This window comes from Chanos chanos, chromosome 5 (genome assembly GCF_902362185.1).
Source record: "Chanos chanos chromosome 5, fChaCha1.1, whole genome shotgun sequence".
Lineage (NCBI taxonomy): Eukaryota > Metazoa > Chordata > Actinopteri > Gonorynchiformes > Chanidae > Chanos > Chanos chanos.
The window spans coordinates 36,178,977-36,205,814 of NC_044499.1; the positions used below are offsets into that span (position 1 = coordinate 36,178,977).

Genomic DNA, 26,838 nt, shown 5'->3' on the forward strand with positions numbered 1-26,838 from the left:
AGTGTTTATATTTTGTTATAGTTTTGTAATATTCCTGAAAAAAAAAGAAAGAGTGATGTATAAAGACTCCCTTTTGGATGACTAGATTACATTTTATCTTTTTACACTGTGTCCCTGTTACTGTTCAGAAAAGAGTAAGCTTATTTTTAAATAGCATTTCTTTCAACTGTTCTGGACAAATTTTAAAAGGAGATTTTGTGGGAAAAGGTCTCTTTTATATCAGTACTTGTTCCTATTTGTATGTTTGTTTGTTTAAGACTGTGATTTGTAGTTAACTAATGTTTGATTACCTTTGTAAATACTAGAGTTGTAATGGTTCATCCAATTCAAGGTTTGATTTGTACTTTGGTTTTATATATATATGTATTCCCTCTCATTCAGAACAATGTTTGTATAAAAACTAAAAGGAAAAATCAACGAGGTCCCTCAAAAGCCACAGTTTTTGGGGACATAACTATTACACCTCCATTAAGTGCTTTTTATGTTATTAATTTCATGACTCTGCGATGGACTGGCGACCTGTCCAGGGTGTTTCCCCGCCTTTCGCCCTATGTGCGCTGGGATAGGCTCCAGCACCCCCCGCGACCCTAATCAGGATAAGCGGTTTAGATAATGAATGAATGAATGAATGAATTTCATGACTTAATTTTTAATTTGTTTAATTCGTTAATTAATTTATTAGATTGAGAACTTAGTCATGAAGATATCTGGAGTGAGCATTAAACTGAAAAAATTCGCCCGTAGACACCTCTTAAGATCTGTTTCTTTTTACCTCTGTGAAAACAATAAAGATTGTGTTAGGCAACTATGAACTGATTGATTCCGGAGGGATTTTAATCTGTGCTGTGGAATGTGTGCAAATATGGCATATGTCTCATTTGAACATAATTTGAACAATGATATGTGTAGATCGTTGAAATGACTCTCAGGATGTTTCTCACAGAAGCGCTCAAAAATGTTGGAATTTATATTTGATAGATTAGACCATTTAAGTTTGGGAACTTTTAAAATTTGAGTTTTACTGATCACACAAGGCACATTCACCAGTAATATGCAAACCCCTCATAGCCTTGTGTTTAATATACAAATACTCATGTTTGACCAACACAGTAGCATCACATATTCCTATAAAATATCAAAAATATTAGAACCAGTAATTTAACAGGATCAGGGGGAGTTTTGACATATATTCAGTATCAGCTTACATCTGTTGAGAAAGATAATAATGTAACACTAATAAAACATACATTTTTCAAATTCCTTAGCATTATGAACTTACACTGAATTATTGCATGTTGGAAAAGACAGATACACCTCAGTGTACCTGAGGTGAAATGACCGTCACTGAGAACTGATCACATTCTGTGCACATTCCCGTTCCTCTCAAATACAGGACGACACTTGCATTTTAAAATAGTTTGTACCCCTTTGTTTGCCCCCCCCCCCCCATCTTGGACACCCAATGTGAATGTTGTGGAAGCATATAGGTGCTGAATGATTCTTCAGGACATTATGCTTGTCCACTTCTATACAAAGAATTAAATCAATTTAAAAAGCCACATTTCACTCAATGGATTCTTAAAAAAAAATAGTTTTATTATTAGGCACACGCAATAAGACAATAAACTTAGTTCCAGCAAAAACAAACAAACAAACAAACAAACATAAAAAAATGTCCTTCATTGAGAGACTTCAGGAAATCATTTTCTCTCTCGTAAAAGTAACATTTCTGTTAAGGTAATGCTTTAAGAAAAACAATAATAATAATTTAAAAAATCCTGACTGGCCATAGACAACCAACCGCATTGCTACAGATTAACATGACGAGTCAGGGTAAACACATGACAAGGCAGTGTGATATGAAACAGAAGTATGCCACAGCCAGTTAACCGACAGAGGCTATGGGAAATGATTGACAACAGAGCCTTTCTGTAATACTGGTGCATACATAAAGGCAGGCACACACAGTGAGCATCAGAGGGGAGCATTTAATGTAATATTGCATTGAGATTAGTACGTGACTTATACTACGGCACTGACACAGATGTTCCTCTGATCAGCTCTCTGCCGCAGAACACATCCACACACAACTGCACACACACACACTCACTCACTTTGTATGCGTCTAAACATCAAAGAGCAGCAGCACAGTGGGTGGAGACTAGCGTTTCCCTCTGTCCACAAACAATCACAAGCCGTGACTCACCCAATCTCACGGGGAATCCACCCATGACAAAGGGAGAGTCGTACATTGAGGAACCAACCGCACCCACATTTGTTTCAGATACAGAGCGTGATTCTCCAAAGAGAATCTGGCATTGCTATTTTGTCTATATTTTATGTGGTGCTAAATCTGTAATAGGCAGGATCTCTGTCTCCAAACTGTAGTCTGAGAGCCAGCCAAACATGCAGCGCACTGCTTTTGCAGTGAATTGTTTGGATATGTCTAGAAGAAGCAAACAGGCTCAGGTGAGGGCTCAAACTGCCCCCCCCCCCTCACTCGTCCCGGGTGCTCTGCACCTTAGAGTACCTCTCGCAGGGGCTCTTGAAGCTGGAGGTGGGAATGGAAATGGGCCAGCAGAATGTGCAGGGAACCGTTGTTTTAACGTTCTTCTCTAGGAAGTTAAACGCGGGGAACCACCACGTTCTGCTCAGATAGTTCTGAGATGAACCCCTCAGAGTCTGGAACACAAAGAGAAAACGATGTCGTCAAGTTCAGACAGGCATAAAGTCACTCGCCCGAATCACATCAGAGGTGCTGTATTTTTTTTTTTTTAAGGCACACAGTAGATGTCAGTAGAGAGCTTGGGTAAGCTATTTCTACCTGTTGATTTTCAGTTGAACAGCTCAATGGGAACTGTAGTTTTCATGCGGTAGTGGGTTACATTTCAGCGTCGGTGAATGATACATGAAGCACTCAGTTTTATTTCTTTAGTAACAGCTTGGCTTGAAGTAAATATGGTTTACAGGAAATTGTAGTGAAAAGAGGAGTTTTCTTTTAAAGAAACTGTGGTTTTAAATGTAACGAATAGTTTGGGTAAGTAAACTGAAGTTCTCTGTGAGATATGCAGTGTGTTACCTGGTTATTGGCCATGGTGTGGTACCAGTAGAATAAGCGTGATGTAATGTAGTAGGCCACCAACACATCAATCGTGTAATGTTCGTGTGCCACCAGAATACAGACCACACCCACTGCACTTAAAATCCAGCAGATCACATGATACCACCGGAAAGACGGCGGGGAGTCTGTCAGAGACAACACAGAATACATAAATATAACCCAGTTGAAAAAAAGACTTGGACAAGGATGAAGAGGAGAAAATCACACACACTTACATTCTTTGATGAAAAGGAAGGTGAGCGTCAGCATCACAGTGTGTCCACTGTACAGGAAGTCACCACACATGAGGTGAGAGCCAGTGATGGAGAGACCACCCCCTGATATCAGCCGCAGAATACGGTACACCTTCCCCTGAGAGTCTCCATACAGCTGAGAGAGAGAGAGAGAGCGAGAGAAGCACAATTAATGCTTTGTTTTAGTTCTGGCTGATTCAGCTGAAACTGATAATCAAAACCTTATTTAACAGAATTCAGAATGTCAGTAGTAGACTGGAAAAAAAAAAAAACATTGTTCAGGACATTTCATAGAGCAGTATAGCACAATATATCTTAGAATCTCATGCAAATATCATAGGACCAGTTCCATGTATGTGAATGAGGAGTCAGAGGTAAGTCTAGCTGCATGAGTAGACATTAAAGTTCACACAAGAGGACACTCACCTTGGCAGCACAGTTAAAGTGCATGCCTGGCACAGGTAAGGTAGTAACATACATCGTCACACAGCGATACAGATAAAGTGTCCCCATCAGGAAGAAAAACCTGCGACCAATAATTGCCCTAAAAATTTGACAAACACACACACACAAAGTATTATTTCTTCACATGCTATATATTGAAATTCATCAAAACTTTTTTCTAAGAAAATGTGTGACTGAAAACAAAAACAAGCAATCGTCTCACTGAAATCTGTTATGGTCTTTGCTAGCAACTAGGTTAAACAATCTAGAACATTCTAACAATTCAGACAGACACTGAAGTCAAGAATGAAGAGGAGTTCCACCAAAAGAATGATACAAAGAGAAGGTGGGAGATAGAGAAATAAAAACTCACTTGTATTTGAGGAGGAGCCACTGGGTGAACCAGAGTCCAACCAGGATCATTCCATTAACCTCGGTGACAGAAAACGCCCACTCCTGTCTTCCTATGTAGTCAAAGAACTTATCAGGTAACGGTGGGTTGATTGTTTTGTCAGGCACTCTCTCGTGCACGACCGTAATCATGACCGTGGTCAGGACCAGGTTAAAGGCCGCATAGATGAATGCGATTCCCGTCTTCCACCACTCCAGTGGCAGCTGCTGGATCTGAGGTTGCGGTTGGATGGTGATGCGGATGTAATCCTGGTTTTTCCGCAGAGCTTTACGGAAGCCTCGCGCCAATCGCGCCGGTTTGCTGCGGCTTGGCTTGTCACCATGGTGACTGTCAACGGACGTATCCGCAGCTGGGTGCGACAGACGGTTTGGGGCAGGCTCAGGGCATGGACTTTCCTCGACTATCACTTCCAAATTACACCCGCTTTCTTCACTGTCACATTCTCTCTCGTCCAAAAGCTGTGTCAGTGCCATTATACACACACACACACACACACACTCAGAATTACAGCTCCACGCAGCAGTCTGGCAGTATCTGGCAGGAGTTGTCTAACTGGAGCAGTGACCTTCCTTGTGCTGCAGCTCTCTTAATCGCACAATGATCTCCTCTCAAGGGTAGAAGTTGCTTTTCGTGAACTGGTAGAGTCCTGCTGGTCTGGGGCAGTAGTCTAGTTGGTGGAAATGTAGCCTCTGTGAGGAGCAGTTGCCCTCTGTGTCTTAGCAGTCACTTTTCAAAAGGAAGCTGTCCTCTATATGCAGCAATACTGTCTGTTTTTTGATAGACTCAACACTGTGAAAACACCTGCTTGTATTTTTCAGTTCACTTCTGCAGATCGTGATAAATTGGAATGACCTGGAACAGCAAAGAGAATAAAGACAGAACAAGAGTACCTATGAAAACACTTGTACCATTGCATTCTGTCTGTGCTGCTCTACCCAAATACAATGAGAAAATACACAGGTTTCCAAAGTTTCTTTTGAGCAGAAGAGTCAGTGTGTTGATTTTTAACTTTTCATTTTTAAAAAGTTAAAACTGTAAAACTGTGTAAAAAGCTGTGCCTAGAAGGTCAGACTGACTGGGAATGACTTTCATTTTACCTCTCTCACATGCAGAGTGCATCTGCGGTGAAAAGATGAAATCTTCTCACATAAACACATTTGGCTCTTTCTAGGAACAGATTCACATATACAGCAGGAGTAGACCCTCTCTCTCTCTTTCTCTCTCTCACACACACACACACACACACACACACACAGAGTCTCTCTGACCTGCTCTGTACACCTGTTCTCAGAGTCATTTGACACACTTTCAGAGACACAGCCATACATACAAACAGCTGATTTATGATCTACAAGCTCACCTGTGTGAGACACACAGCTCTTTCCAGTTTCTGTGAGAGACCTGCTTTTCATTTCTTTCACACCCATAGAAAACACCCTCTTGTAATTGGAATACAATCACCTCCTTTGTGCTGACCGCTATTGTATCTTGGTGTGAACATAGCTTAGAAGCAGAGGTGAAAGCCTTAATGGTCATTCTTGTACTAAAGAGTAAGGCAGGGAAGTCTGGTTCTCAGTATGGATTTAATCATAATTCACAAATACATAAACTGGTTTCAGTGTTCCATGTGAGTCAGATACAGATAGAGTAAGCACCGTGCACATAGTGTGTGTGTATAAGTGTACGTGTAACTGAGGTGTAAGAAAGTTAATGTATCTTAGGCCTCTGTATTGATATGTGTGCTGCGGGGCAAATAAAAGTGAATGATCTGATAATTATCTGAAGAGTCTGTGAGACGTGTACGTGGGGCGCGCGTGTGTATAAACATATGAACGCTTTTGACCGAGAATAAACCTGCCGCACCCTGAAATCTGTCGACACTATCGGTAAATGGCGGTCACATTCTTTCTCGTGAATTCTTCACTTGCTTCCCTCTTCTTTGTTAACTCTAAAGGTATCTACAGGACCCCCCTCCCCAGGCAACGTTTCACTGAGTTTAGTAGTGAACAGACAGGTACCTCTACACAGATACTTCCCATGCGAGTTTCTTTAAACAACCAAAGAGCAAACACCTCCAAAAAAAAAAAAAAAAAAAAACATGCCGGAGCGCGTGCCGCCAGAATAGTCTACGTTGACATGGCCCTATACATCTTAGAAAACTCGACGTTTTGACGGGTACACTCCAAATAAAACTTATCTTAATTTAACTTGATTTTTAGTGGGCGTACGCCCCTTCTTTTAATGGGTGACATATTCTCATATTCCAGGTATTCATGGTGCCATATCACTTTTCCTAACCGAGGGACAAATATCTGATAACTTAAGGTGTTAGGCAGGTATAAAAATATTTACCGCGACATCAAATGGTGTCATGCTTTTGCGGTCAATGACCTCTCACCAGTCAGCGACGCAGCTTAAGCAAACACTGCAGCACCAACCCACCTGCTGATCACAATACGAAACCGGATACGGAGCTACGCTGACCCTCGCAGTCATGCGAAAGACGGTAAGGCATTGATTTGTTGTTTTAAAAAGCTACAAAGCTCCAGTCTAAAAGCCAAAGTGGAATACAACTGATCAATATTCCCAAAATAAACAAACGATTTCGACCCGTTGTTCCAACATCCACGGGTTCACAGCCCAGGAACACAATTCAGAGTGGGCTATTACATTTCTTTCATTTATAGCTAATTTAACGTTTGCTTTAACATAAATTCGCACTGAAACCTTTGCCCCTAGCTTGCCTTTTGCAGGTCGCGCTCTTTTTGTAAAACGTGTAAGGTCTGAACAGAAGTGTTACCTATTGTTAACATTAATCATACAACTGTTATACCGAATTGTTATTCTCTCAAGGGTCAGATACTATCCTGCGCTTTCATGCTGAAACCGTTTAAAAGAATAAAGGTTACCTGCGTTTTCTGGCCACAGTCATGTAGCCTACCTTGCTGCATAGGCCTTGCCACTTATATCTGTTTCCTGATATCAGTCAGCTACAAAGACCTCGGCTTCGACGACCAAAAAAAAAAAAAAAAAATCCTTCAGCTTCTCAGGTCAGCGAACTATCGCATGAACTTAGTGCAGACATTCAAGCAAAAATACACCAGAGCCGGCGACTGCTGAGCAGCGTACTGAAGAGGCAGTTGAGTAAGAAAAGTTAATCTATTTCACATAGTCTAGTAACCAACTAAATTTCTGTCTTTTAAAATAAATCTCATTTAGCAATATACACATATCGGATAGGATACAGTGCAAAGCTCGAAAGACAAGTAAATTAGCGCAGCTTACCTGTATTCTTCAACGCAGGTGTAGAATCGTCGTCACTTTCAAAATGTGTGAAAGATAGGTAATCTGTGTTTTCTTAACTCCGCCCACATGTGTCATCATAGGCAAATAACACACCTTTCACCCGCACCCGCAGTTCACACACATCTCCACTCTGTCTCGTACTGATGTAGGTTTCGGGTTTTAGTGATTCACCGAGTACAGAAAGAGAATGAGTGAGGATGTGGGACTTCCGATTACCAGTGAAATGTTTTGCCTGCTTATGCTCACCTGATAACGATTCGAACAATTTAAGATGGCGTAATCATGAGGAATCAACTGAGTGGATTTTCTTTTATAAAGTGATATTCTTTTATATGATTATGCATGAACACCAAAACAGAGGGTGATCACTGTCAAGACAAAAAATTGTCTACCATCGAAAAGCTGAACGTTTGTTTGTTTGTTTGTTTTAAACAGACAGATTGACAAATTGGAGTCTTGTCAAAGTCTACCACATTGTGCTGTTTTACATCTTATTAGCCTAAATGGGGCTTGATTTCTAAGAGTTTAAAGTGCTATGTCAAGTCCCACAGATTAAAAACGCTCGATTATTTCACATTAAGCATTATCAAGTTTTTCTGTGTGGAGAGGATACTGACATTCGTCAATTTAATTATTAGGTTATTGAGTCATTTGACTACACTGCGCCATCTAGAGTGGATTTATCGTAGTTCATTAATTCGTTACATCGAATTACATGAATGCGCCCTCTGGCGTTGGTAGCAAAGTAGTTAAGTTTTTGTTTGTTTTTCTTTTTTGTTGCTGTTGGTTTTGGGGGTTTTGCTTTGTTTTTTGTTTTGTTTTGTTGTTGTGAAATGCAGAGGAAAAAAAACATTTTAGAAATATCAGTGTCTCTCACCCAAATCATCTGTGTTTTTTGTTGTTTTTTTAAATTATTCATTCATTCCGTCATTCATCCACTCATTCATTTTCAAAGCCGCTTATCCTAATTAAGGTCGCAGGGTGCTGGACCCTATCCCAGCGTTCACTGGGCCAAAGGCAGGGAAACACCCTGGACAGGTCGCCAGTCCATCGCAGGGCAGACACACAGACAAACACACTCACACACGCATTCACACCCAGGGGCAGTTTAATGTCTCCAGTTGGCTGACCTGCATGTCTTTGGACTTTGGGATGAAACCGGAGCTCCTGAAGGAAACCCACACAGACTCAGGGAGAACATGCAAACTCCAAACAGAAAGGACCCTGGCCACCCGGCTGGAAATTGAACCTGAGACCTGCTTGCTGTGAGGTGACAGCACTACCCACTGCGTCACCATGCCGACCTTTGTTAAATTAATTACATTCATTTTTTCATTAATTTTTTAATGAACATACACCACTTTCCGCCTCTGGTCTTCATTCTCTCTTTAAAGGAGAGATACTGTTCATTAGTTTTCAGATGAAGGAGCTGCTGTCACTTTCAAACAGAGCGGTGGTCTGTTCAGATTCCTGGTATGTGCTGAGGTATTCTGCAAACAACATAGCATCCAGCTTCAAGATCAGATTAATTTTAAGATCTGCAAAAGAAAATGGTTCATATCCTCTCTCTCTCGCTCTCTCTCTCTCTCTCTCTCTCTCCCTTTCTCTCTCTCTCTCCTCATGGACGTAAGGTGTTAAAATTAAGACATATATCACGAAAACCCCACCAGACGCCTGGCTGCTCTCATCATTTCCAAACAGTGTTTTGAGATCACCTGATTCAGCAGAATACAAAGTCAAACACAAAGCAGAACACACACAAACCACCTCATAGTCATTCTGTCTAATTGCTGTCCTCTTTAATCTCATTACCTGTCTGTGATGCCGAAACCAGCCAGCAGCTATGATACTGCCTCTATTTACTGAATATCAGCTCAAAATCAAGTGTTTGGCTCTCTACCCAAGCTTGTGTGTGTGTGTATGTGTGTGTGTCTGTGTGTATCTGTGTGTGTGTCCTGTGGGGCTGAAACAGAGGATAATCAAGCATGAGAGAGACAGTGAGAGCTTTAGCAAAAACACAGAGAGGCCGATCAGTTCTCCTCTTTACAGTTCACCTGGGGGGTATTCCAGAAAGTGGGTTTAGTGAAAACTCAGAGTTGGTTAAGTCAGTGCAAGCAGTAAACCTCCTAATAGAAGAGCGCTATGGCTTTGTTTAGCTAAAGAAATCATAGGGCTCTTCTATTAGGAGGTTTGCCACTTACTCAACCAACTCTGAGTTTTCACTAAACCCTCTTTCTGGTATATCCCCCTGGACCTAATCCACAGCCCTCTGAGGAGAGAGAGAGAGAGAGAATTCTCTTGTACATGTGAGGTAATAATATATCACCAAAAGGAAAGAGAGGAAAAAAATCAATTAAAGACAAAGAAAGACATGGTGTCTGGAGTTAATACAAAAAGAGTGACAGAGCGAATGAGACACAGTAGATTGATTGACTGAGAGAAAGAGAGAAAAGGAGGAAGGTGGAAAGAGAGAGGATGTCTGCTTTTTGACAGAGTGTTTATCCACATCTGGTCCTGCTGGAGTTTGCCCCAGAGTTCTAACAGACCAGTCCTACTGTAAGCTGATAGCAACATCCAATTATTTTATTTTGATACCACACTCACTCACTACCAGTGCCATAAACATAACGCTAGTGTTTCTACAACATTAACCTTAACAACATTTTAGGGGTAGCATGGCAGAGCGACTTTCAAAAAATCGTGCAGACATGGAGAGAATTAGAGTAGTCAGTGTGTCTCTCACTCAAGATTTTAATTTGTCATTTTACAGTAAACCTAACGATCCCTTATAGAGGTATTCTGTGTTAAGCAAACATGACACTTCAGTTTAATGCTTATGTCCATATAATCCTTGTGTTCTATCATATAGACTTTTTTCCCTCTTGATTTATCCTACATTCTCTTGATGTTAGTACAAAACACCTCTAAAATTACCCAAACATTATCATTGCTAACATTATCATTACTTGTTATTTTATAATCGCTGAGTGCAAACATTATCTCAAGCTTTCCAAATCTGGAGTAACCCTGTAACACAGATCCCCCTCACTGACATGCAACACCATTCCTTTTCCAAGTGTTGAGTTCTCTCACCTTCAAACACACACATTCACCATTTGGATTGTGTTCTTACGCTGTCAGAACTTAAATGAAAAACACATGCTCTCATCCCTCGTATGTGTGTGTGCGCGTGTGTTTGCGTGTGTGTGTGAGAAAGAGAGAGACTGATCTTTCCACTAGTGTCAGGGCATTATTAAATATGTGTCCTATATTTGTCCCAAGAATAATGTTTTTTTAATCCTTTACATAGGCCATTCAACACGTTTGCTGTTTTTCCAAGACCGCTGTGCTGGGGTGAAGGGTAGGGGACACCGTGTTCCCCTAATCATTTTTTGTCTACGAGAGCAGAGGAATACGTTAGTCATCTCTCCCTACCTCTCTCCTCATTCCTTTTTCTCTCCCTTTCTCTCTACTTCTGTCAAGCAAAAAAGTTGTTTCTCTGTGAAATGCACACACACACACACCCCGACATACCTGCATGCCCATGTATGCACATACTTTGCACACCCTAAGCAAACACTGGGTGAGAAAAAGAGAGAAAGAGAGAGAGAGAAATGAAATTATGTGTTCCTCGGCTTTCATAAAGAGGAAGTAATTAGGGCAATATGAGATTCAATTATGTTGCGTACACCACTTGGTTTGATGGAAATCTTTTTAATTCTTGGGAATTTTTTTTTTTTCTTCATGAAGTGAAGTCACAATGGTGAGTAAAAGTTATTGAAATGGATGTCCTTTGGTGGAAAAGTTATTTGATATATACCAAAATGTATCTTCAAGAGAGATTCCACCATTGTTCCACCTCACAGAATGGTGCATTATCAGATCCCTCTGCAGAATCATTGCCTCTGAGTTTCGGCAGTCCTTGCACATTCAGTAATTCAACATTTTTTCACTTTTTCATTGTGTTAGGGATGCACTTGGTAATATGTAGGCCACAGCCAAAGGGTTTTTAGTAACAATAAAGTATAATGTTCTAAACCCACAGCAAAGGTAGAGGATGTACAGACAGTTATCTTTTGTTCAATGCAGTAATGTTATATATTGCCTAGAGTGTGTTCAGGGAACATGGGAGGCAGAAAGATAACACACACACACACACACACACACACACACACACACACACACACACACACACACACACACACATTTGCTAGTTTACTTAAGTCCAGACTGAACCTATGAGACAACGTGAAGGAATAATAAAGAGAAAACATTAAAAAAGGCCTCAGAGTCTTTAAGTCATTCTACTCTTCAGACAAAATAATATGACTCACCAGATTTTGGAACATCTTGCTGTGGTTTCTCATGATGATGTAATGTCCAATGGCAGTGGTTTGTTGTTACAGTTTAAACACATATGATGATAATACTGATGGTTCCTTATAGCACATATGATCACGTTTCTATAAATTAGGACAGGAAGACAAGTTTAAAAAAACATCACTTAATTATGTGGAAACTGAAACTTTTGCTCTTATCTCCAACAAAGAGTTGTTCTCTTTCTCTCTCTCTCTCTCTCTCTCTCTCTCTCTCTCTCTGTCTCTTTCTTGTGTGCTTTCTGTGTTACTCGAACACCCTGAGAGCTAGCATCTGTCAGAAGTGCTTTGTGAGGTCCTCCGTCTGTGTCGTCTGCTGAAACTTTTCATCTCAGTGCAATAGACTACATATGGCCTCATATGTTTTATAGGATCTCTGTATGAACCATGCTGGAATTCCAGATGTTTACTTACGCGAGAGCATGTCATTGGCCGATCAGAGAGTACAGCATTGACCAGAGAACGTTCTAGAATGTAATAATAAAGAGGAAGTTCATGACCCCTGCGTCACTGCGGACTGAAGTTTCTGGAACTTGTCTGATGACAGTTATGATTCTGAAAGCAGGGTGCCTCTAAATCTTGACATTCAAAAGCATACTCTAAAAACAGTACCTCTATTTTCAAGGTTTTTTTCATTAATGCAATTTTTGCACATTTATTTTGTCTTAATACTTCTTGAAGGATTTGGATCAGATAGCTGTATGCTCTCTAAATTTCCCTTCACTCAATGAGTCCATGATGAATGAAACCTTTTTGACAGACAGAACAGTTGCTTTCACTGAATGTTCGGCATTGACTTGTATGAACTTTTCCTTGGCAATCAATGTTGATGAGATTATGCTCTCTCCTAATTGAGCCGTCTTTTCTCATGTGGGTTATTATAAATTTATTCTGTGGAGTTTGGAGATTTAGTTCACTCTGCCAGCCTCTCCCCAGTGTCTGTGGATCTGGTCCTCGATGAGAAACACATGATCATTGTTTTCGTCCGTTTCACAGGCTTGATGGTTCTCTTTGACTGAGCAGAGATAAGCCAGTTCAGTTGTGTATTGCCATTCTGAGGGAATTGTAAGTCAGTTCCAGGGAATGTAATAGCTTATGTTATGATCTATCACTTGCCTTTCCGAGTAGATAAATCTCATTCTTCTCCTCTTTTGCTTGTCTTTCTTTCTTTCTTTCTCTCTCTCTTTCTTTCTTTCTTTCTTTCTTTTTCTTTTTTTTTTACTATGTTGTGGTTAACAAGAGACTCTCTGAGCCAGTGCCAGTGTGCCAGGATGAAAGTTATGCTCTTCAGAAGAGAAAGATGGTCCTTGTCAGCAGGGACGCCAACTATTCTCCCCTCGTTTCTACTGTGGAAATGTAGACACAAGCCCCAAGATTCTGCCTGAGACCCGGGGGCACAATATTACTGCCCTGCAGTAAGTCTGATAATGTATAGGTTGATATGTAAAGATGAGGCTGTGGGTATGTGTATGCTCAGCCTGTTGGGTAGCATGCCTGCTTAGGCCAGGTTACTGTGTCCCAGTTCCCAAGCCTGATCTGACTGCAGGGGTTTCACATGAAAGTTGATGGTAGTGGAGAATTTCTGATTTTATCATATAGGCAGGGCTATCTCTGTCTCTCTTTCTGGTCATTCAGAAATATACACTGTCAGTCATGCAGTCTGGGGTTTGAGGAATCACAGGTTGAAGCAAGTCTTAATCTCCTAGAATATAGAAGAGATTAAAAAATGCACTGGAAGCCAAGTGAAAAACAGAGTTAGAAAATACAGATAGATGGATGATAAGAGATATAGAGGATGGAGAAATAATATCTACCAGGCCCCATATAACTGCATGCTTTTGTTGGGTCAAGCTGTGATCCTGAGCTAGGTTTTAAGAGGTCACATCCAAGCCTACCTGTGTGTTCTCACTCAATCAGGCATGATTTACACAATGTTAACAAAGCATTTTGACAGCGCTCAGTCAATGGCCAAACACACATGTTTGAGCTTATCTGCCCGATAGTATAACAAACATATGGATATTAAACGTCAAGGTAGGCACTATAAAAAATCAAACACATACTCTCTCTCTCTCTCTCTCTCTCTCTCTCTCTCTCTCTCTCCAACCACCTCTCATTATTGAAAACATAAATTTTAACACACTGCATAGTATGAGATAAATATTAAAATGCTTAAATTCACTTAAGATTCACTGAAGTCAATTAATTTAAAAAATGATTATGTCAATATATGTGTATAATTTATTTATATTAGATATTACATTAGAATGAATACACACACACATATATATAGTGTTATAGTGTTGCGTAGTAGGGGGCGTGGTTGTTGATATCAATGCAGAATTTTGTATCAGCCAAATATTAATTTGTTTATGAATTATGAATCTGTGATGTCCAGTAACGGTCTTCATCAATATTTTAAATTGTCTTGACTAATATTTAAAATCAACGAATGATACAGTTCACTCGATGTCAACTCAGTTTGTGATCCAGAGGTCTCTTGTCTCTGGTTAGTACAGTGCAAATTCATGAGATATTCCGCTCGCTAAGATCGGTTACACTTGGGTAAGTTTAAATAGAGGCGGGGGGAGCGTGCGCACCTTTTGGACCTATAAAAAGCAAAGCTCCTGATATCACTAAATAAACCTCCTTTAAGTATACTGCCAGGGCGCGACATATACACACATATACTCTATACGGATTCTTACCGCGCTCAAAGCGAGGGCACGACACGCTTTTGATTTAGACTTCTGATGAATAATCGCAACGTATCACTTGCCTACCTACCTACAAGATTCAACTTTCACCTTTTAACGCAAAAAAGGACTTACTTGCTCTTTTCAGCTGCAGCGCAAGCTGATATAAATAAGGATAACTCCAAGGTTACTGCGCGCGCTGTGCGTCTTATTACAATTCAGGTTGACGCATTTTTCAATATAGAACGACTGCTGTTACAGTAGAGGCATTTTTAAAAACCCAGGAATTAAACCTTGAGAATGCTGATATCAATGGAACACCCATGGTTTTTCTGCCTGACAGTCGTGATGTTGTGGTCAGAAGAGGCGGGAGCCAAAGTTAAAATAAACATTAACAAATCCACGTCGGTGGCAGAGACATCCAATCAGTCTGATACCCGCTCAACGGAATCTCACATCGGTATTGTGAGAAAGCGCAACAATACTGGAGAGGTAAGAAAAAGGGATAGGCTAGAGAGTAAATTTATGTGTATTTTGTGTAAAAATGTGTAATTTTTCTTTAATTCCATGTAAAACGTTGTCAAAGTTAAACACTTTGTTTAGATATGACGAATTAGACGTTAAATTTAATGAATTATCAGAAATTTAATTAAGGTCATACCACAAAATAGAACAGTACCAATACCAAATTTTAGAGCATTCTTCTTCTTCTTCTTCCTCTTCTTCCCCTTTTTCTCTTCCTCTTCTTCTTCTTCTGATTATTATTATTATTATTATTATTATTAATAATAATAATAATAATAATAATAATAATAAAAGTCTGCCTATTTTAATGTAACTGGGTGTGAAACGTCATCATTATCTTTTATGGATAGTAGTACTACTGATAGACAGAGAAATCCATGGAAGTGAAGTCATGAAACTATGTATTTCCAACAGTGATCTCTACCACAGATTGTGATTTTGATGAAACTGAGCAAATGAAACAATTTCAGAAATATTAATACAGTCAAGTATTCTGCTTCTTGAGCTTCAGTAGTGATAATCTTGCCAGGGGGACACAGCACAAATGACCAAGATCGCACTTTTTTCTGGCATGTGTTTCATTCAACTTGTTAAGATGTAATTATAAACTGACAACACTTTTTTTTTTTGGTTGATTTCATTGTAAATGCATAAGGGTCTGTCTTTTTATGGGCATTTGTAAATGTTTGTGTTTGCCCTGGTGTGTGTGTGTGTGTGTGTGTGTGTGTGTGTGTGTGTGTGTGGACAGGTGTATGGCTGCAGAGCTGACGGAGAATGTGGCCGAGGATTTTACTGCTATATCCCTCGACACAGCCCCTCCCACTGCTCCCCCTGCAGGAGGAGATGGAGGCGTTGTCATAGAGATACAATGTGTTGCCCTGGCAATTACTGTAGCAACTGTAAGCCAGTTTGACAATATTACCCAGATACCTGTTTACTCATTACACCATTATAGGTAAATATGATGCATGATTATAGAATTATATGATGGTGTTTTGGGAATTTCTCCAGTTTTATCATTGTTCTCTTCTCTTACATTGATATGCACCATGTCACATCTCTCTAACTCTCATCTACACCTCTGTCTGTTTCTCTTTCTGTTTACAGACATGAGTGCCCCACTGTCACACAGTGTGTCTCTCTAACGTTTGTCTGCACCTCACTCTGTTTCTCTTTCTGTTTACAGACATGTGTATCCCACTGTCACACAGTGTGTCTCTAACTTTCATATGCATCTCACTCTCTTTCTGTTTACAGACATGTGTACCCCACTGTCACACAGTGTGTTGTATGCCCGTATACCCTTTCTAGACAATCAAATCTCACCCTCTGTCAGAGGCGTTCATCGAAGAAACAGAATTCGACCAAATGTTAAGCCCCTCAAAGGTTTGTGTGTCGAGTATGTCTCAATGAGTATATGCATTTGTATGTTTGTGTGGTTATTATCTGTGATTATTAATTTTTTTTCCCTCTGACTCAGGTGAGGGCGGGGATGCCTGCCTCCGGTCGACAGACTGTGCTCCAGGTCACTGCTGTGCCCGGCACCTGTGGACGCGCGTGTGTAAGCCGGAGCTGGGGCCCGGAGAGGCATGCACCAAAGCGCTACAGAAGAAGGGCTCCCACAGGGTGGAGCTGTTCCAGCGCTGTCACTGCTCCAGTGGGCTGATCTGCAGGGTGCAGAAAGAGGAGGACACCCCAAACGCATTCACTACTGGAGCTACACACACAGCTATGGGCAAGGCTACTGCTGCTGTGAGAGCAAGACTGTATACCTGCCAGGAAGAATGAGAGGGAGGTGAAATGAGAGAGAGTGAGAGGGAGAGAGAGAGAGGGAGAGAGAGAGAGAGAGAGGGAGAGAGGGAGGGAGAGAGAGAATAGATTTAGGAATAGATTCCAACAATTAAACATGATTTTCTTAACAGCTTGCAAATGTGCATGGCATTTATTACTGATCTGCCTGAGATACGTGAAAACAGCTATTAATTATCAATTAATTACGACCTATTATCACATTCTACTGGGCTTTTATGGAGATTTGTATACGTCAGAATAAAGAAGGTAATAGAGGATGTGCCAATATCCTTTATGGATCAATGTAATTTTGCTTTCATTTTTGAAAACCATTCTTAAAAAATAAACTCAGATTCCTTCAGGTCTGATTTTTCTCAGATAAACAGCATCTTATAGGCCTTTGAAAATGTATGTGAAGAAAATGTATGTAAGTTTTTGTGTGAATAATCCAAACAAAACAGTGTCTAATCATTACAACAGAGCATATTCCACATCCAGGTCTTTAATAAAAAGAACACATTTTTCATATAAGTATCTGTGGAATTTATTGTATTTCATGTTATTTCAATTGCTTTTGATTTACATAAAAAAGTGGCGTTTTTTTATATTCAGTTTAATAAATATGAAGGGACCCTCAGTAACGGAATATAATGAACATTAACAAAAATCATGAATATTTATGAGTTGATGGGAAGAAAGACATGACATAAGATCTGTCTCCCCTGTGACAGTATATGGTATATAGGAGAAGTGTTCAGTGCTACATTCACTCTGTGAAAAGAGACTGCGCGTGATTTCCCTGCCACCACTGTGGGACTCTCTCAAACCTGACTAAATTCTATGTGAGTTACACTGATGAATTTACTCTGTGGAAATGTTCGTATATGCTTTGTATTTCGAATAATCTTTTGCAAAAATGCGGTGGGTTGAATGGTAATTTCCCATTGAGGACAAAGGTTACTCTACAACATATTCATAATGTCTGTAACTTCACTGCGCTGAATATTTCAGTTTTAGTCTTCAGACAGAGGAATTAACATTTCAAAGCCAACGTCAAATCAAACCTTCATGGGTTGAAAAGAGACCAAAGTAGTTGCCTTTGTGGGAAAATTAATCTGTAGAAATAATCAGATTTACCTACTTGTACACACAGACACACACACACACACACACACACACACACACTTACTTTTGCCTCTTGTCTGAGTTCATGTAAAATGCTTTGAGCTAGCTGGTTATTAAAGAAGCTGAACAAAGATGGTTGAGATTGAGAACAAAGATACAGATCCTCTTCATTTGTTCTCCCTCTCTCATTCTGTTGAGGTTTTGCAAAACACATGTTTTGTCCATATTGCCAGGCCTTCAGGAGTGCATGTGTATGATTCCAGATGTCCCACTGCTAACTGTTCTCAGATCAGTGCTTTCATATGTATGAAATATGACTTTGACTGGATCCCAGAGAATCACTAATATCTGACATTTATATCTCCATTTACCAACCAAAAACAGTGCCTTTGATGGCTGTCTGCCTCTTGGACTTAAGCATGCAGACCTACTGGAGTCATCGTGTTACTGATTCATGAAGGGTTTACCCATCAGATTCATGTGTGGCACTGCCTTTAAAGTTTTCTAAGTGTTGCTGTTGCCGCCTCCATATGGAGAGGATGAGAGCATGCTGCTACTTCACCCCAATCCCAAATATTCTTCATGTTTCTTAGGCACCAGGACAGTTGAACTCTGCTGGGCCTTACCTGGTCCTAGTACACACATTATCTCACTTTAAGTCATATTATAGTACACACATAATCTCACTTAAGGTCATATTATAGTACACACATTATCTCACTTTAAATCATATTATAGTACACACATTATCTCACTTTAAGTCATATTATAGTACACACATTATCTCACTTAAGGTCATATTATAGTACACACATTATCTCACTTTAAATCATATCATAGTACACACATTATCTCACTTTAAGTCATATTATAGTACACACATTATCTCACTTAAGGTCATATTATAGCACACACCTGATCTCACTTTAGGTCATATTATAGTACACACATGATCTCACTTTAGGTCATATTATAGTACACACATGATCTCACTTTAGGTCATATTATACATCCTCCAGTAGCTAGCTGACATTTCATACAACATTTTGACCTGCGTTTAGATGATGGGCAGCTTCACAAGTTGTTTATTTGAGGTATATTAAGGGCCAAGCATCAACTAGGTCTGAAAATAACAAAAGTACTACTCTAAAAATAAGGTTAGATTGGGTTGCGATTTAAAGCCATCTTCTTTTGATACAAAATTGGAGTCACTCATAAAGTTCAGTATTTTTAGCCTGAAGGAGTACCATCATGTTCTTCCCTGCCTCTTATCAGACAGCACAAGATCTCAGCTTACTATGCTGTAGTTAAAAAAAAAAAAAGATAAAAACGCAGCCCAACATGAGTTTTCTGTTCAGAGAGAAAGTAGGCGGTAATATATGACTCCTGCCCTAGAGTTGGAAAGAATTATATTTGGTGATAGGATCAAGAGAGGGTAAATCTTCTGATTTATAGGTGCTCAGAGTGTTTCAATGACGGCCGATACTGAGAGCTGGCTAAGAGCTCTGAAATTAGAAACATTTAAACATATACCATTAAAAGTCTGCTTTCATGTACAACGTAAAGTTTACATCTTTGTTGAATTAAAGGGAATGGTCACCCCTGTCGACATTTTAACAATTGTCTCCTCTTGATTAAATATTTGACATGATTTTTTCACATAAGTTATTTCAGCAGATAAATAGTTGCTAATGTTTCCTGCCTGTATATTATAAATTAATCAGTGTTTGAATTTTGCAGGATGGAAGAGCTGAAAAGTTTAATATATTGTATAAAAGATTATGAAAGGAAATGAAAACCATATCAACCTGTACCAAACAGAATAAAAACCCTTACAGAAGATCATATGCTGGCCAGAAAAAGACACACACACACACACACACACACACACACACACACACACACACACACACACAAAAAGGTCTTTTCCCTACTCAAGGTCAAAACACCATCACTGATAATGGCATGTGTCACGGTTTGAAGGAAGTTCTGGATGCATGCGCAGGTTTTCTTAGTTTTATTGGAAATGAACAGGATGAAACAAAAGACTTCAGGCTTTAGGCTTCAGGCTTCAGGCGTATTCAGGCTTAAGGCTTCAGGCTTAAGGCTTTAGGTGTATTCGGGCTTTAGGCGTATTCAGGCTTCAGGCTTAAGGCTTCCGGCTTAAGGCTTCAGGCATATTTGGGCTTTAGGCGTATTCAGGTTTCAGGCGTATTCAGGCTTTAGGCGTATTCAGGTTTCCAGAGTATCCGGGCTTTAGGTGTATTAAGGCTTCAGGCATAGTCAGGCTTTAGGCATATTCAGGCTTCAGGCGTATTCAGGCGTTAGGTATATTCAGGCTTTAGGTGTATTCAGGCTATAGGTGTATTCAGGCTTTAGGTGTATTCAGGTTTCAGGTGTATTCAGGCTTCAGGCGCATTCAGGCTATAGGTGTATTCAGGCTTCAGGTGTATTCAGGTTTCAGGTGTATTCAGGCTTCAGGCGCATTCAGGCTTTAGGTGTATTCAGGCCTCAGGTGTATTCATGTTTCAGGTGTATTCAGGCTTTAGGTGTATTCAGGCTTCAGGCGTATTCAGGTCTCGGGTGTATTCAACCTTCAGGCATCCAGGAGTATTTATACAGGAATAAACAAGATTAAACTATCCAAAACAATGTAACAAATGAGTAAACTAACAGGGGGAAACAAAGGAAACCAGGATGCAACACAAACCACAAACACAAACATAAAATGGCCAGGAGAGGGCGAAAGAGAGAAGCAGGGCATGACAGCGTGGTATAGCTGTGTAGTATTCAGGGTGCCCAGCAGTAGACTACTATGTGCCCAGTGGTTGCACAGTTGCAGGTGAATCCAGGGAAACTGGCGGGTGAAAAGGAGCGCTTGCTGATGTTGTGCTAATTTACAACAGTAAATTCTACATTTAAAATGTAATAAATCAAATGAATGAATTACACATTATTAAATATACAGTTTAAAATGTAATTCACATGGCTGATCGAGTCTGAGGCACAAACAAAGGTCTAGGCCAGGGCCATAATAAGCTCATTTTGAAAAAAAAAAAAAAAAAAAAAAGAGTTTCCAGTGAAACACTGAGGACAATGCACAGGGAATCTCTGTCCCTGAGCGAATGAACAAGTAAAGGGTTAGGGATGTGGGAGTTAGATGTCAAACAGGAGTGATGAGAACCACTGATATTGTAGGACTGTTTTTAACTACTAAAACCAGATGCTCCACAGTAAAAAAAAAAAAAAAAAGATACATCTAAAAATAACAATAATCATAATGAACCAATCATCTTTCTTCTCAGCGTATGTGCCTGAGGACAGCTCAGTGTCCGCAGCTTTCAGAGATCCTCTGTTCAGACAAGACTGACTCGGTCTTGGAGGAGAGAGCCACGGACACATGCGCTCTGCCTCTGAGCACTGAGGGAGGCCGAGAGGTGAGGGGATGTTTAAAATTCGCAACTTTGCCAGAGTCAGTGGCATCTAATATCAGCAGTTTCTCAAGAGGGAAGGAGAATGTTGTGATACAGTATTCTGACAAAAAACAATACAAAAACAGAAAACATGGAAGCCTCACTTTATTAAGGGTTTAAATATTTTCAACACATATTCACACGTACTGGTTTAAAATTTTCCTCTCTAACACTGAACAGTTCAAAAATGAAGTGTCCTTACATTTAAGCCTATCAGTTTTTGTATAGATTAATATCGCTACACTAAAGCTACTGTTACAGAAGCTTTTTTTATTGAAAGGGTTTCTTAAACACACACCCACACACATACAGTCATTTTGTATGTGTTTTCAATACAAAATATATGCAGGGTTTTTTTTTTTTTTGACCTGCAAAAAACCCTGCATCTGTTTTCCTGTCTTAAAGCAGATGTTTTCTCACACAGACCTTGGATAGAGTGGGATAGGGATAATATTAATTATCTGATCTATAAAGACCATTATGCAGTCTCATCAGTGGGAGACTGAGGCCCTGGAATATTGATCTTGTTTTATAGCCATGTGGAGAACGGAACAAAGGTGTGTTTTATAGTCCGGCCAATGAACCAGGCAGCGTTTTACCTGTGCAAACAGTTCTGTATCTACACTCATATACCCCAGAACACTGCTTCCTAAACACACGCACAAAGACCTCTAGCTTTCCACAGCAGGTAAGAAATCAAGCTTGAGTCATGAACTGAAAACACTGGTAATCGAGTTTCTGTATAGACCAGTCGAGAGAAATGAAAATGTGTTTTTCTAGAGTGTATATAGGATGTGTGATTTTAATATGTTCCCTATGCACAAGCAACCAGACATGTACTGTGTGTGGGAAGCAAAAAGTATAGTAATCATCGCAAAATTACTGTATTCATCCGCTGTGAGTTTTAATTAATAATTAAGAAATGGAATAATCACCGTTAGCAGTAAAAATTAATCATGACACTAAGGACAGAGGAAGGGATTATCAAAGAGGAAATTACAAGAGGGGATTAAAATGGGGAAGTGTGTGTGTGTGTGTGTGTGTGTGTGTGTGTGTGAGACAGAGAGAAAGAGAGATAGAGAGAAAGAGAGAGAGAGAGAGACAGACAGACAGACAGACAGACAGACATTTTATATATACAAGTAATGGCTCTGTATGATGTGCACAAGCCATGAAGTGTTTGTGGAGTGAAGTGAGGACAGTAAAATGTGTGTGTGTGTGTGTCTGTGTGTGTGTGTGTGTGTGTGTGTGTGTGCGTGTGGCAAAGCTGAATATAGCTGTGTATGGCTGGGCATGGCTAAGAGTGCTGCAAGAGATGTGAAGGAGAGACGTAATTTCCTGTATTTCATGTATGAAGATAAAGCAGGAAGGTGTTCAGAACAAAACTGTTGTATGCCACTGAACAATGCGAGGAGCATCATAGGTAAACAGAGGCAAAAACAAACATTAATATCAGTGACTCCTTGGCATAGACTGTGAAGAGCATTATATTTGAGATTCTCTGTGATCTTCTGCAGCTCTATGAGTTTTAACTGTGTTTAAATGGGTGAGAGGTGTAATTTTACTGCAGATAACAGCACTGCACGGGATTGTAGTACATGAAGTTAAAGTCTTTGTAATGGTTTTTTCATATATTTTTTTTCAAAGATGCAAGAGTGAAGATGAATCTGGAAAACCAAAACGGTCAACTGGATGAGGAAGACAAGCCGAATAACAACGAACGCCCAAATAAGGACAGTAAATATGCCCGCTGGAGTTTGTACCTCCGGCAGATTATCAGCGGGAGTCAGAATACCAGGACACAACAGGAGGTGGTGACTCTGAATGTGCTGCTGGTGGGAGGTCCCCAAACCGGGAAGAGCGCCGTCGGAAACGCCCTGCTTGGAAGCCTGGAATTCTCCTCCTCCCTCTCGAGCCGACCCGTGACACTGGAACCAAAGCTCTGCAGCTTGAGCTTCCCTGCGTTTCTACGGCGACAGGGTAAAGAAACAGCGCTGCGTCTCAGGGTGATCGACACCCCAGCGATCCCGAATCTCGCCCTGACTGAAGCAGAAATACTGCAAAATGTGACGACCTTCATGTCACACAGGTCGGTAGAGAGCGTTGATGTGTTGTTGCTGGTGCTAAGAGCAGACGTCCCACTGGGGAGAGAGGTGGAAAATCAACTGAATCATACTCTTGAGGTAAGAGAGTCATATGTAGGCCCATATTTATATATATATATATATATATGTATACTCTTGAGGTAAGAGAGTCATATGTAGGCCCATATTTATATATATATGTATACTCTTGAGGTAAGAGAGTCATATGTAGGCCCATATTTATATATATATATGTACACCCCCCCCCCCAACCCCAGTCACGTTACTTCAAATATCCTTTAAATGTGACCCACCGCACATCTGTTTGTTTAGTATAGCATGTGAAAGATATTCCCTCTATCCAAAAATTTTATTACTTCATGGTTCCACTTTATATGACTAGACTATTCACAGAGCTAGCAGTGTGCCAAATAATTCTGCTAACGCGTCTCTCTGTTGTCCAGGTCCTGTTGGGTCCATCATGGAACAGTCACTCCATGATAATTCTCACTCATAAAGATCAACTGCGGGGCTCAAAACTCAGCCAAACTCAGTTTTTACAGAGGGGGTCGTCAGTCACGCAGAGGTTGGTGGAGAAGGTGGAGAACAGGGTCTATTTTGCTGACGTCTCCACCAAACATGTGTGGCAGGAAGGCACGAAACTGAGAGAAAGCATACTTCAGCTGACTGTCAGGAACAAATATTCTTCCTTACAGCTAAAACAAGTCACCATACCGTAATTGGGAGGTATGTTTGGATTCTTATGATCAACATGGTGCACTCTATATGTTTATACCTACACTTTACTAAACAGGGACTGATGTTCCTGATTAAAAACACTGCAAAATGGTTGCATAACATTACTAAGATGCTTCAGCCGGTCTTGCCAAATAAAACTTTACATCAGTCAGGGCTTCAAAATGGACAACAACTGCCTGTTGTATTGAGGCACAAATCACTGGCAACAGTAAACACAAAGTTTATTTGAAGATCAGTCGTTTCATGTTTCACATCTCAAATGTGATGAAAATATCAGCAGGTATTGGTTTTCACTTTGACGTTAAAGGAAGGGTGATGCTCTTTTCTGCTCTTTCATTTGATTCCTCCGTGGCTTATGCTGGGAGCACGGCACAGGCCCTTCCCCCTTACTTCAAAGGCCACGCCCCTGTACGTGGCCACGCCCTTGGTGTCCGTTCGCAAGTCGGACTGAAGGCGTTCCCATACTCTACGTTTGGGATTCAGCTCCCGATCTGGATCCCCTGGGAATATGAATATGTATAAAATTCAACCTCCGGTCACTACAGCAACACCATAACTGTTATGAAGTATGAGTGTATCGTTACGGCAGGTAGTGTTGTTACCGGGGTAACCCTGGAAGGTGACTCTGTCTCCGGGTTGAGCCCCAGTGGGCGGTTCCAGTGGTTCCAGATCATCCTGACTGAAAGCACACAGAATCCGAGCCTGGGACAGAACCCCACGGACTTTCACTGGCCGCACATTACACAGCAACACAGTCAAGCGATCGTGCATCTAATACACATACACACACACACACACACGCACACACACACACGCACAAACACGCACAAACAAGAGCAAACAAAAACACACAGGCACATTTAGTGGTATTCAAGAATTCAAATAATAAATAATTGCCAATATTTGACAATATAGAACATTTAACAGTTATACAAATTTAATATTTACTATATTTACTATGTATAAATGTGTGTGCGCATATATATATATAAAATAAATAATGTATAATATGTATAATATGATGTGAAAGTTGTGCGTTGTGTGCATGTGTGCGTGCGTGTGTGTGTGTGTGTGTGTGTGTGTCTGTCTGTGTGTGCAAAGTGTAAATGCCATGTTTCTATATGAAGGTCTTGCTGAGTGGTCTTAAGAAACGTAAACCTAACTATCATTTAGGACTGACATCCATACAAATAATACCAATGTCCCACACTGTCCAGAAAAGAGCATTCAGCAACAGCTTCGAGACAGAATATGTGTTTTCACATGACATTCAATTTCCCCTTCAACAGCAGATCTCTCTCTCTCTCGCTCCCTCTCTCTCTCTCTCTCTCTCTCTCTCTCTCACTCTCTCTCTCTCTCTCCCTCTCTCTAACACACACACACACGCACACATACACACACACATACACACGCACACACACTACACCACACATTCTAAGTGGAGGAGAGCATTGCTGACAGCTGGCAATCGAGAGTCACACTACTTAACAGCTGAAGGAGAGGACACAAACACACATACACACACGCGCGCACACGCGCACACACACACACACACACACACACACACACACAAACACACACACACTTTTACCTTGGAGACATTAGATGACAGGCAAGAACATACCACCCAAAATAGAGAGGGAGCCTTAAGTCCCATTATTATAGTTCTCAGATATCCCATGTAAGAGGGCTGAGATTCACACTCTATATTAAGAGTTTAAAACATGCTGAAACTATCATCCTTAAATTCACTCCTCAACAGTGTTTTATGGAAAAAATGTAAAGAATGGTATAAAACCTTGAAAAACACACAAATATGAAAACATGTATGATTAGAACTGTATAAAAACCATAAATTGGTCATAATGAATCATAGTTGTTAAACAGTCCATATTCAGCTATTTCAGTTAATTGATTATATATTACATTCCAGAACAAGCTGTCCATATTCAACCATTTTTGCTGTGGGATGATGAATCTCCCAAAAAACAGCCAAAATAGCGTCTAAAAATAGTTCTCGAATGAAACTGCAGCAAGTCTGCAAGATGTCTTTGTGTCTGTGCTATGCCACATTACATTACATATTTTTTTATATTGTGAAGTGACTTTAGGTTCTTACCTGCTCAGGAGTCAAGTGTTTGACAAGGCCACTAACCACCATCCTGGATGTGGTCTCCCCCAGGTCCACTTCCTGCACGCAGAGGGACTCGGCATCCAGGTGGCACCTGACAGACAGAATACGGCCGACGCGAAGGTCCAGTCTGGACACATCCACCCCAGAGTCTGTCTCCAACGCGGAGGCCCCCAGGTCTGGCCGAGCCACTGTCCCGGGTTCCCTACGACCCCCTGACACACAGATGAGCAGCTCCATGAGTATACTTTGTACTCTGATCAAGCTCTAGTGACCTAAGACTGTCAAATCTACAAGCCCTGCACTGCTGATTGCGTCTGACTATGGTTTAGTATTTGTCAAGGACGTGTTATGTCTTAGAT

At 40.5% G+C, this 26,838-nt stretch overlaps 4 protein-coding genes across 4 annotated transcripts in view; 2 read left to right on the forward strand and 2 right to left on the reverse strand.

Moving 5' to 3' along the window:
• Window positions 1–1,828: 1,828 nt before the first annotated feature.
• Window positions 1,829–7,548, reverse strand: sgms2b (sphingomyelin synthase 2b). Its single transcript, XM_030774107.1, has 6 exons — window positions 7,496–7,548; window positions 4,172–5,062; window positions 3,781–3,898; window positions 3,337–3,490; window positions 3,080–3,246; window positions 1,829–2,682 (listed from the first exon to the last, which is right to left on the reverse strand). Exons 2-6 carry the CDS (start codon window positions 4,681–4,683, stop codon window positions 2,497–2,499), a joined length of 1,137 nt encoding a protein of 378 aa, XP_030629967.1. The 5' UTR covers window positions 4,684–5,062; window positions 7,496–7,548; the 3' UTR covers window positions 1,829–2,496.
• Window positions 7,549–14,936: 7,388 nt separating this feature from the next.
• On the forward strand, window positions 14,937–16,901 carry LOC115812458 (dickkopf-related protein 2-like). The gene is made up of 4 exons (XM_030774938.1): window positions 14,937–15,080; window positions 15,862–16,012; window positions 16,371–16,499; window positions 16,594–16,901. Exons 1-4 carry the CDS (start codon window positions 14,937–14,939, stop codon window positions 16,899–16,901), a joined length of 732 nt encoding a protein of 243 aa, XP_030630798.1.
• A 6,262-nt stretch (window positions 16,902–23,163) lies between these two features.
• LOC115812459 (GTPase IMAP family member GIMD1-like) lies at window positions 23,164–24,326 on the forward strand. The gene is made up of 2 exons (XM_030774939.1): window positions 23,164–23,685; window positions 24,051–24,326. Exons 1-2 carry the CDS (start codon window positions 23,164–23,166, stop codon window positions 24,324–24,326), a joined length of 798 nt encoding a protein of 265 aa, XP_030630799.1.
• Window positions 24,327–24,678: 352 nt separating this feature from the next.
• Window positions 24,679–26,838, reverse strand: part of aimp1b (aminoacyl tRNA synthetase complex interacting multifunctional protein 1b) — a 4,314-nt gene continuing 2,154 nt past the window's right edge. The window contains exons 3-5 of the mRNA XM_030774940.1: window positions 26,465–26,691; window positions 24,948–25,116; window positions 24,679–24,845 (exon numbers count right to left, since the gene is read on the reverse strand). Of these exons, the coding sequence (XP_030630800.1) occupies window positions 24,679–24,845; window positions 24,948–25,116; window positions 26,465–26,691 (563 nt within the window). The remainder of the gene's footprint in view (window positions 24,846–24,947; window positions 25,117–26,464; window positions 26,692–26,838) is intronic.

Bases quoted from the DNA above. Each gene is read 5' to 3' on its own strand.
- sgms2b (XM_030774107.1), bottom strand. From the start codon at position 4,683: ATGGCACTGACACAGCTTTTGGACGAGAGAGAATGTGACAGTGAAGAA. The intron at 3,899-4,171 runs GTGAGTTTTTAT...TCAAATTTTTAG, and splicing joins TGGCTCCTCCTCAAATACAA to GGCAATTATTGGTCGCAGGT. The intron at 2,683-3,079 runs GTAACACACTGC...TTTGTGTTCCAG, and splicing joins ACACCATGGCCAATAACCAG to ACTCTGAGGGGTTCATCTCA.
- LOC115812458 (XM_030774938.1), top strand. From the start codon at position 14,937: ATGTTGTGGTCAGAAGAGGCGGGAGCCAAAGTTAAAATAAACATTAAC. The intron at 15,081-15,861 runs GTAAGAAAAAGG...GTGTGTGGACAG, and splicing joins AGCGCAACAATACTGGAGAG to GTGTATGGCTGCAGAGCTGA. The intron at 16,500-16,593 runs GTTTGTGTGTCG...CCTCTGACTCAG, and splicing joins AAATGTTAAGCCCCTCAAAG to GTGAGGGCGGGGATGCCTGC.
- LOC115812459 (XM_030774939.1), top strand. From the start codon at position 23,164: ATGAATCTGGAAAACCAAAACGGTCAACTGGATGAGGAAGACAAGCCG. The intron at 23,686-24,050 runs GTAAGAGAGTCA...TCTGTTGTCCAG, and splicing joins AACTGAATCATACTCTTGAG to GTCCTGTTGGGTCCATCATG.